At 33.8% G+C, this 10714-nt stretch overlaps 2 protein-coding genes across 4 annotated transcripts; both read right to left on the bottom strand.

Moving 5' to 3' along the window:
• Positions 1-1228: 1228 nt before the first annotated feature.
• On the bottom strand, positions 1229-4821 carry LOC122579916 (putative pre-16S rRNA nuclease). Of its 3 annotated transcripts, none has more exons than XM_043752177.1 (7): positions 4739-4821; positions 2976-3124; positions 2611-2668; positions 2320-2388; positions 2146-2241; positions 1765-1854; positions 1229-1550 (listed from the first exon to the last, which is right to left on the bottom strand). In XM_043752177.1, exons 2-7 carry the CDS (start codon positions 3122-3124, stop codon positions 1500-1502), a joined length of 513 nt encoding a protein of 170 aa, XP_043608112.1. In that variant the 5' UTR covers positions 4739-4821; the 3' UTR covers positions 1229-1499. The 3 variants fall into 3 exon arrangements, with proteins under 3 accessions (XP_043608112.1, XP_043608111.1, XP_043608110.1); XM_043752176.1 differs by lacking the exon at positions 4739-4821 and adding an exon at positions 3262-3487; XM_043752175.1 differs by lacking the exon at positions 4739-4821 and having other exon boundaries at positions 2976-3487.
• A 3207-nt stretch (positions 4822-8028) lies between these two features.
• LOC122579416 (putative pre-16S rRNA nuclease) lies at positions 8029-10267 on the bottom strand. Its single transcript, XM_043751589.1, has 7 exons — positions 10115-10267; positions 9746-9894; positions 9390-9447; positions 9111-9179; positions 8932-9027; positions 8569-8661; positions 8029-8343 (listed from the first exon to the last, which is right to left on the bottom strand). Exons 1-7 carry the CDS (start codon positions 10115-10117, stop codon positions 8293-8295), a joined length of 519 nt encoding a protein of 172 aa, XP_043607524.1. The 5' UTR covers positions 10118-10267; the 3' UTR covers positions 8029-8292.
• Between the last annotated feature and the right edge of the window lie 447 nt (positions 10268-10714).

Here is a 10714-nt window from a genome sequence, read left to right as displayed (position 1 = left end):
TGAGTGAGGTAACTGCTTCGTCAACGCCTCTTGTGATGCTAAAAGGTTTTCGAATTCGCTGAGGGTTGGCTGTGTAGGCCATCCCTGTATTGCTGTTACATAACTTCTATACTCTTGATTCAACCCATGAATGACTATTCGTTTCATTCGTGCGTCACCGATTTTTGATTGTGGGTCCAGCTCGCCTATCTCCCTGCACAGCGTTTTAATTTTGTGAAAGTATTGTGGAATCGTCAGATCCTTTTGAGACACCGATAACAGTTCGTTTTCCAAGAGTTGCAACTTCGAGTCGTTCTTCTTAGAAAACAAAGTAACCAGGGTGTCCCAAGCTTCTTTCGGTGTCACCGAGTCACTTATGTGTTCCAATACTTCATCTTCCACTGTGGTCTTCAGAACAAACATGGCTCTGCTGGCCTTAATCTTCCATTTCTTCAACACTCCATTCTGATCTTCTCGCAGGGGTGACGTGGTATCCGTCCCGTTCACAACTTCCCACAAGTCTTGGCCTTGCAAATACGACATCAAGCAAGTGGACCAGGAGTTGTAGTTGTTGTTGTTCAATTTCTTCACGCCACCAACTAATTGGATCTCCGACATGATTGGATTGTGAACCGTATAGGCTCTGATACCAATTGAAGAACTTATAGATCAGATAATTGAAGAACACACAATTTGAGTTTACTGCTATTTAAGGTGCACTCAAAAATAAGAAAACGAACTCACTTTTATTTTCCAAGTTACATTCATAATGAGAAACATAACACCACTTAAATACTAATAAAAAAAAAAACTAACTGGCTACTGCCACTACTCCTAGAAAATAGGTAACAAACCGAAATATAATGAAAGACTAGACTTATTCTCTTGACTACTTCTATAAGAAAACAAACGGTAAAATAAATCAACTGAAATTATCACGTGGATATGACTTTGACTTTCAACAAACTTATCTTAATTTCAATAACACGATATAAAATATGGTTTATTATAATGAACAAATTTTATGTTAATAGTTTTAATTTAAATATGATTTAGTAATGCATGCTTCTAGTTTTTTAATAAACAAGATGCATTAGACGCAAATTAACAGGTACTATGAGGACAAAAGTTAACAATGTCCAATAAACAAGATGCATTACACGCATATTAATTAGTAGTTAGGACAAAATTCTTTTAGTATATATATTAAGACGAGGGAAAACAGACGATCATGGATAAAAGTTCCATATTAAATTTTGGAATAGGAAACAAAATTACCTAGCATTTGGATAACTATTTATAGTCATTACAAACTTGCGAAACCTAAACTATATAATACTTTTGATCACTCCAATTTAAGATTTTAAGCTATCTCACAGACATTACATTTCAAAAGCAACCCACATCATCTTAAGTTCTCAGTGACATATCCTTCATACGCATAAGCAACCTCCCTCATATAATTTCCACTACAATAATAACAATACTCTCCTTGTTGATTTGGTCCAAGAAAGGGGGGGTCATTTGTCTTGCTCTGTTTTAACATCATAGGTAATGTAATCCAGGTATTCCTGCAAATAAACAACACATGACCTACGGATTCCCATCTATATATGATAGATATCAATCATATTGAAATGAACTACAAAAGAAAGTAACAAGAATTTGATTGTAGGTGGAAAAAATCAACCCCCCAACTATTTTGACCCATATTTAGAGTTTGACGTGTTGCCCCGCCACCTCTTGTTTTTGATGCGAAAGCAGTCGAATTAACAAAAGTAATACCTGCAGCACTGAGACAGCAGCAAATGGGCTAATAACTTGTTTAGCTTTTGTTGGGTCAATAATAAATGGCTTCACCAAAGACTCAGCAATCTGTCACCAAAGTAAGCAAATTTAATGACCATCTAGCCATAATTGCAACTACAAGAAAAGACGTGTTTTACGAATAAGTGGTCAGGCAAACTATGCAGAACTGCAGGCACTGGTTCAGCCAGAAACAGAAAATCAAGTACTTCAAGGTTCAAGTTATATTACTGTATGAATCAAGGAAAATAACTACATCATAGCCTACATTCCAATATTTATCGTACAGGTCAAACCATCACCAAATAAAACCTACTATCCCATAAAAAAAATCTAAAAACCGAAGTTTCAAGCGCACACCTGTGTTGAGTAGGTATCGTCATAAAAGGTATAGGGTACATCTTCAAGTTTCCCTGTTTTAGATAGGTCATTAACAAATTGCTGCAGTTGGGTTACCTAACAAAATGAAAAAGATAGAACCATTAATTCCAAAGTGGATAAATGAGAAGGCGAAGTTATGAAACGAAAGCATACACGTCGTGTGTTTCCTCGCGAGTAAAACGGGTGCCCAATAACAAAAGCTGACACAGAATATTTTGATATCTGCAAGCAAAAATAGACAATACACTCATTTACTCAAACTTCAGAAGTAGCGCTTTAACTATCCAATTAAAGAAAAATGGTGCTACTTAATTTAGGTAGAAAGCAGAAGCAGGGTAACTAAACCGTTAAACACATAAGTTAGCGGGAATCCGAGATTTAAAATAACACAAAAAATAGAGCATTTGAGTTCTGTAAGGAGAAAGTAGAAGATGGTTAACTAACCAAATGCTGCAAATCGACAGCCATTGGACCAAGATCTGTTTTATCCCTAGCAAGAACGCTGCAACATACAGAAATAACCAAGATTATCTCATGCATACTGCATATAAGTATGAAACATAGGACAGAAACTAGATTGACATTTTAACTATACAAAAAGAAAGGGTTTAGCACTTCACAGCAGACAAATACAGAGGGAATTAATGCAAGTATTGTAACATCAGAGAAGGGAAAATGCCACCAAACATCAAGTCTATAACTGTTAGACTAGAAGTAGCATGGAAAACCCGAAGTAGGTACTGAAAACCACAAATACCCTAATTACACAAATCATAATTCATAAATGTGAACATGCAACATACTCATACCGTAGAGGCTCAGCAATTTTGTTGTCAGAATCTGAAATTGCTAGCCCAACAAGTTTATTGCCAACATCTAATCCAAGAAGCCTTACCTGTTGTGCAGCGCGCGGCTTTAAAAAGTCCTGGTACAAGCTGAGCGGCTTCATGTACTTCATCTGTTGATCCACATTTTGATAATTAATATTGTGCTTTATTTGGACCATGAGCCATGGTAATCTTTTCTATCGTTCCAACTTTATCAGATGTCCCCAAAGGAACTTTAATATTAGTGCTTTATATTCATATTTCTTACTTGCATTTCTAAACCAAGGGGAAGTGATCCCATCAGACCAAACCTAAAGACTTGTGTGATGGATGCTTTTGATGCCACTTATCTTGAGGTGAGATTACCATTTGTCAGCAGCATCCTTTTATTACCAAGAACCTCGACTTCATTGCGAGTCATAAAAAACATTTTCCCTAGAAAACTCTGTAGATGGTTCTTTTATTACCAATGCATGAATTAGCCTAAAACTAGAACAAGTTAATTAATTTGAAAACTACAAGAATAATATGATTCTTAGGAGATAAGCAATAACAAAGACTCTTAAAAAAAATCATTATTCACTTATTTTAATAGGAAATAAGCATTTTTCAAAACAGATAAGCACTTCAAACTTTAAAGTAAACAATCACAAAAAGCACTAGTTTTGCATATCTATAATATTATCCATATTCCCTATTAAAACATTTCCCTCCCCCTATTTCTCAAATTACATAAATGATCGGCCTAAATTGGCACTCATTCTTATTCACTATTTTAAATATCTTTACTGGATATACCTATTTTGCCTTTATATATTTACATCATCTATCCTTTGAATCCTTAAAAAAACTACACTACCCCATTTTACATCAATTACATATAATAGCTACCACCACCACCACCACCACCACCACCGCCGTTGCATTGCACGGGTACTCTTTATTTATAATATAAAACATTTACTCGACTAAAAATTTAAGATTCTAACACTACTGATCATGATGTGACACATTACCCTCTATTCTCCCTCCAATAACAATATAACACATCTCCCTTTCTCTTATATAATTATCTGTCGTTGACCACCGCCAATACAATGCTAATATGTATTAAAATGACGATTATCTATCTATAATATCAATCTACGTTTTCGTTTAATCTTAAATAGTGACACCTTTATAATTAAGGACAAGTGCATAAAAATGGTAATAAAAGTGTCTTGTTTTGCGGTTGTCTGTTAATCAAACTCTCAAAAGTTCAATTATATGTATCAAACTTTCTATTCGTTGAAGTAGCATGGCTGGATCAAGTGGTTAACGCACTTGCCTCTGGAGATAGAGGTCAAGGATTCGATCCTCACCCGATGCAAAGGCCGGAGGTCCCTTTCTATCATGTACAACAGATATGAATGAAAATCTTGATACATTCATACAAATAAAGGTTTTAACTTTTAATGACAAAACGAGACAAAATTATGTGAAAAATCTATCTATCCCGTATAGTAAACACAAGCCGATAATAATAATAATGAGACAACACTTAGAAGTATGCAATTAAAGAAATAAATAAATGAGTTTTAAAATAAATGGCAAGTTGGGAAACCCAGTAAATAATACAGTAATAATAAGAAGGTTTGTTAAACATAGAATACGGTTAACAAGTAAGTGGTAATATATTCTACTTAAAAATGATTGTCGTCAGGTACAACACTGCCAAAGAGAGATGTATATATACATTGTTTTACCTTTAATGTATCTCAGAAAGAACAACAAATTTGGGTTGACTGAGTAGGAAGAAGAAGACGACAGTTAGTGAGTGAGCGAGCGAGCGATTTACTCTGTATTTATTTTGGTAGAACGAAAAGTATTATTATTCTCTTTTTAATCTTATTTTATCTCCATCGATCTCAATAAAAAATTTTTTTTTTCATTTTTTTGCTGTAGAAAAAAAAAAAAAAACTTGTTGGCTTGTAGGGGAAAAAAAACTTGTTGTGATTTGGGGCCCTTTTGAGTTATGGCCTATGGGAGTCTTGGAGGAGATGTTTACTGACACTTATACTTGAGTTTTTATTGAAAGAAAAGAAAAAGAAATATTAGATAAGGAAATAAAGGATAGAAAATTATATAAAAAAAAGACATTTTAGAGTTCAAAAGAAACTAAAAGAAAATTATATAATTTTGATACTTTAGAACCATCCACACACCACCACCGACTGTAATCATCATCATCTATCATGTTTCTTTCTTTCTAGGGTTTCTTTCATTCTTTCCTATTATTCAATACTAATTATAATAAATTAAAAATTAATAAAATGGAATCATCATCATCACCACAACAAGAAGTCTGCTTTCACGATGGTAATATTACCAACTTCAATTCATTCATTAGTATTGAATAATATCACGATGGCAAGATCATACCTGATGATCGCAGATCGAAGGAGTCCAGAGTTAAAGTGCTAAAGTGTTAATAAACCCTTTCAATCAATAATTAATTATCGAAAAGAATTGATACCTGATGAGTGATGATTAAGATCGAAGGAGTAGTGAATATTATGGAGAAATTGTTGGTTCAAAGGGTGAGAAGACAATCATAGAAGTTTTTCCATTCAAATCAGGCTAAAAATGGCCAGCTAACTTTTCCTTCCTTACACTTTCTTTTCCATTAGAAAAAAATCTCAAGAATGCAAAAAGGTAAAATTCCTTATCTTTTCCTTTCCTTTCTTTCAAAAAAAAAACCTCAAGAATGCAGTGTTAGAGACCAGATATCTAATATTCTATGTTTTCAAACATTTACTTTTTTAGACGCATGCGGGTTGTGTTATCACACACTTGGTCTTCCCTTTAGGTTCCAACTGTTAACATACTGTCCGTTTGGATGTCACTGATAGGGTTTGAACCACTAACCAACTAACACGATGTTTTAAAAAAAAAATAGTTATGCTTGTTGCTTATGTTTGATCTTTAAGTTAAATTATACATTCGGATGTTCAAAAATCAGATACATCGAATATATGAAAATTCGGGTTCGGATTTCAGATATCCAAATTCACTATCCGAAATTCGGATTTTCAAATCCGATTTTGAACCCCCCCCCCCCCTCCGTAACAATCAACACATCTTTTTATATCTAAAAAAACATGATAAATAACTTATTAATAAAGAATAACAAATTCAAATAACTTTTTTTTTTTAAAATATGGATCATTTGCTTGTAACTGGGGATTTAGCTTACGTTATCTTAATCAGGCCCGCATTAGAGAGCCCCCTCACCCTCAATACCTAGTAGGATGAGAAACCCCCAACTAAACCGCCTGAAGGCGTTACATTTAATTGGGATAAAACCCTGCCCCCTTTGCAGGATTCAAACCTACTTCGATGGAGAACTTTATTTGTGAAATACCTTGGAATGTCCTTCCTATATCTCGAACTCGAAACCTCCTGCATGAAAAACTGGTACTCAACCATTAAGCTATAAGAGGAAGTACACAAATTCAAATAACTAACTTCATTAAAATATAGATAACTACTACAATACCTTTTTAAACAAAATGAAATAATGTTATAAAAATTAAAAATAATATTATTTTTTTTTTTTTTGTTAAATTTATGATTATAAATAAATGAAGGTTGTAAACAGAGTTCAAAAGTTGTATCATATACATATACCATCATAATACCTCTATACGAAGTATACACTTTCATTTCAATTCTGATTAACACTAAATTAAAATTAACAAATGATCATGACCAATCTTAAATGCTTGTAATTATATTAAAAACGATGTATACACTTTCATTACTTATATTAAAAACGATGGAATACTTGTAATTACAAGAATTCTCAATATGATTTTTCTTCTCGGTATCTATTGCAGTAGCAGACACCATCAAACGACCAATCTTAAATGCTTCAACCAGACTACAAAAGCAGCTTGATGCAATATCAAACGAGTCAGAAAATGAAATAATGCGATCCCCATTTACAATCCACATTGATCCAACTCAAATAAACCATAATTATTAACTGCAAATGATCTGTAACATCGAGTTATTTCATATGACGAGTAATTCAGGACATTCTGTTAACACCCAATATAAGGCACATATAAATATCACGATGACTCCAAATATGAACCACGTTATGCCTCTGAAATCCTATCACTTTTACCTTTAGTAGCCCCTGTTGGGGATGTGCAGTAAACAACAAATAAAAACCGGATATAATACAATCACTGAAGGCGCGATACGCTTTCAGATTGAATCAATTCGGTGGTTCACCCCAAATTATTCAACCGGATACAATCAGTGATTAAGAACGTTCTGTATGATTTTGTGTTTGAGAGAAAGTATGTGAAAAACAGGGAGAGAATTCTAGCTCGACCCCAGCAAGGGCTGCCCCTTGGACCCCGCTCCCGGGGGCGCTGCCGCCGGACCCCGTTCCTTAGGGGTTTCGTCCCTAACATCATAATAAATTCATATAAATGTGCAATCCGCACCACCAAACTCATGATTTATTATTATGATTAAATTACTAATTAACTCAATTACACTAAAATATCCAACAGCCACAACCCTTCATGACTCTACCACCAAAACCAAATTCACTGACTATATTTGATTCGACAGAAGAAACATTCGAGTATGAAAATTTCATCCTAAAAGACTTCCACTCTCAACTTACAAGAACTTGGGGTTGAGCTGTTATAGTTGCCATATCCAAGATACTTGATGCCTATTCTGTACAAAAGCAGTACAGTTCTACATCTGAGCATATATTCTTTCCTCTTTGTCGTGGCCTATATATGAAATCTCATGTTACCTTTCCTGAAGCTTCCACTGGAGTATTCACAATTTCACATGACACACCCTTCCATTTTCTTGGCCCAATCTACACACTTTTTCACACCCAAAAACTACTTGCTTTTACTAGAATATTAATTTTCTACGTATTCTTTCCGTCACGATAAGCAAATGGTCACACAAAAGGTCTCATTTATCTAGTACAAATAGGAACCACTGCCAAAGATCAAGATAGTTCAAAACAAGACGACCTTACATAACCTAATACTATTTATATTGTTATTACAAACTTATCAGATATGATGGACCTTACACCACTCAAAGCAACTGGTGTTACTGATCGATAAATATTATAATGAGATTACAATTCAAAGGCAACCCACATCATGTTAAGAATGCAAGACTTAGTTATTGGTGTCAGATTACTTCATATGCAACCTATACTTCAGCAATACCAATTTCGTTAGAGACAAATTATAGTCCACGATAGAGGTGCTCATTGGCTTTGCTCTGTTGCAACATTCCTGTTCACGTAATCCAAATATCCCTGAAAAAGACCAATAAATGACTGATGAACTCTTATTTATGACATTAATGCCTTCAAAAAATAGATACCATGGAGAATGAAGTATTTGTGGATCCAACTACCCTTTTCTAAACATACATAGAAGGAACTTGTTTAGACCCGTTATGCAATCCCCTTTACCCATTTTGCTGCCTCTAATTTCAAAGTGAGATCATTAGAAGTTAAGAGGCAGAACAAGAGTAGTACCTGCAATATTCCAACTGCCGCAAATTTGTCACTAATTGTTTTTGCTTCTGATAATGGGTAGATATTCAATGGCTTCAACAGTAGCTCCGTATTCTGTAGCCAAAAATAAGCACATTAACCACCATTTTTCCATGGTTAAAATGTAAAAGAGAAATTAGTACTATGGCAAACTATGCAAATAACATCTGAAGCTAAAAGGATGAGTACTAGAACTATATAACTGTAAGGAACGAAACTACATCAAAGAGATTCTATATTTTGATCGTTCACTTATGATACATTTCAAATCTCCAAGCTATTAAAAACGTAACAATGAGATGATTACTGAAAACTATATATAATATATATTTGTACGGTGCACACTTTTGAGGTGAAGCATTCCTCCCAATAGGTATATTGCACGTCTTCAAGTTTCCCAGTTTCAGAAAGTTCATCAACAAACGCTTTCACTTGGGCAGCCTAACATAATTTAAGAAATAAAATCAACGGTTTCCAATTGAATAACTAATAAAATGAAGTTACAGTTCGAAATACAACTTTACATCTGGACAGTAACTTCTTCTGACATAGGGATATCCAACAACGAAGGCCGATATAGAGAGTTCTGACATCTGCAACCAATAGGAACGGAAAGAACGTCAAATTCAGTCATATTTTGCAAACGAACCTTACAGTACATGATTCCCAATCAAGCATCATAGTGCTACTTAAATTAGATTGAAAATTAAGAAAGCATGTGTGGCCCAGGAGCTAATACTTAGAATAAAAAAAAAGTACATAAGTCTGCATTAGAAAAAAAAAAACAGAGTAGGCAAACGAACCAGGTGTTGAAAATCAATAGCCATAAGACCAATGTTCGATTTTTTCCTAACCAGAACACTGCAACATAGCAAAACAACATACATTATCTTACGCATACAACAAAATAAGAATGAAATAAGAAGCACTATAATCATACAGATAAAAAGTTCCAAGATAGAAATTATATATATTTCACAACTCAATAGTGGCGATTAAATTTCTTTTCCATCACCAGGAACTTTAACTTCATGGGTAACCATTTCTTGTTAGAACATTGATAACAAGGAAAAGTATAACTAACTAACTAAAAATACTGAGTTACGTAAAAACCATTGAAAAATCAATCAACGACTAGACACGATTAACTGGCGGATACCTTAGAGGTGAAGCCACTTTGTTGTTAAAATCTGAAACCGCCAAACCGACATACTTATTACCAACATCAAGACCAAGAAATCGGCCTCGTTCAACATCACGAACCTTTAACAACTTCTGGTACAAGTTTAGGGGCTTCAAGTACTTCATCTATCAATTCACAATTTATTCACAAATTAGCTATAAAATCAATACTACTCTAGTACTTAATACAAGTCAAGATACAAACTTTTTCTATACATACATTAGGTTGGATATTTCTAAGCCATACCCACATCAAGATCCATACTTCAGTACACACACACACAATAATATCACATTTTCGAATTGATATCTGAAAATGAAAATGAAGTCATAGAAAGAAGCTTACCATTTACAACGATGTCCAAATGGAAGGTTTGTGAGCTGTTAAAGTTAGCCTCGGTAATAAATTTTTGGGTTCCTCTGTGTGCCAGAGGTTTAGGGCTCCCTGTTTTATTCGTCTAAAATTATATTTACGAGTAGTTAGGGTTCCCTGTTTTCTTCTTATTCCCTGTCATATTTTATATCTTTTAAAAATCAATAAAATCTTCTTTTTTTTTTTTTCCTTCTGCATACGATATCGAAACCTCACTGTATAATGGTGAAGCCTTGCATGTATCCTAGACAACAAAATGTTGACCATGAGCTATTACAAATATTCAGACGGAAAAACCCCAATGTTTTGTCATCTATAAGGATCGAACTCAAGACTTTAAATTTTAAATTTGCTTCTTTTCAATCAAACTTTTACCATTTATTTTTTTAGATGGGGATTTTAATCTTAGTTGTTAAAGAATTTCTTCAACTAGAATTATTATCATTATCAATTTCAATGTTGTTGATAGTACAAGTATCTATATCTATAGTATCTAATACAAATCTTCCATTTTTTCCTTTTAAATGTTTAGCTTTTGAAAAACCAAAAATATCATTATCTTTTATTCATTAA

This window comes from Erigeron canadensis, chromosome 8 (assembly GCF_010389155.1).
Source record: "Erigeron canadensis isolate Cc75 chromosome 8, C_canadensis_v1, whole genome shotgun sequence".
NCBI lineage: Eukaryota > Viridiplantae > Streptophyta > Magnoliopsida > Asterales > Asteraceae > Erigeron > Erigeron canadensis.
The sequence above is the reverse complement of the archived record's forward strand: the minus strand, read 5'-3'. Positions and strand labels throughout refer to the sequence as shown.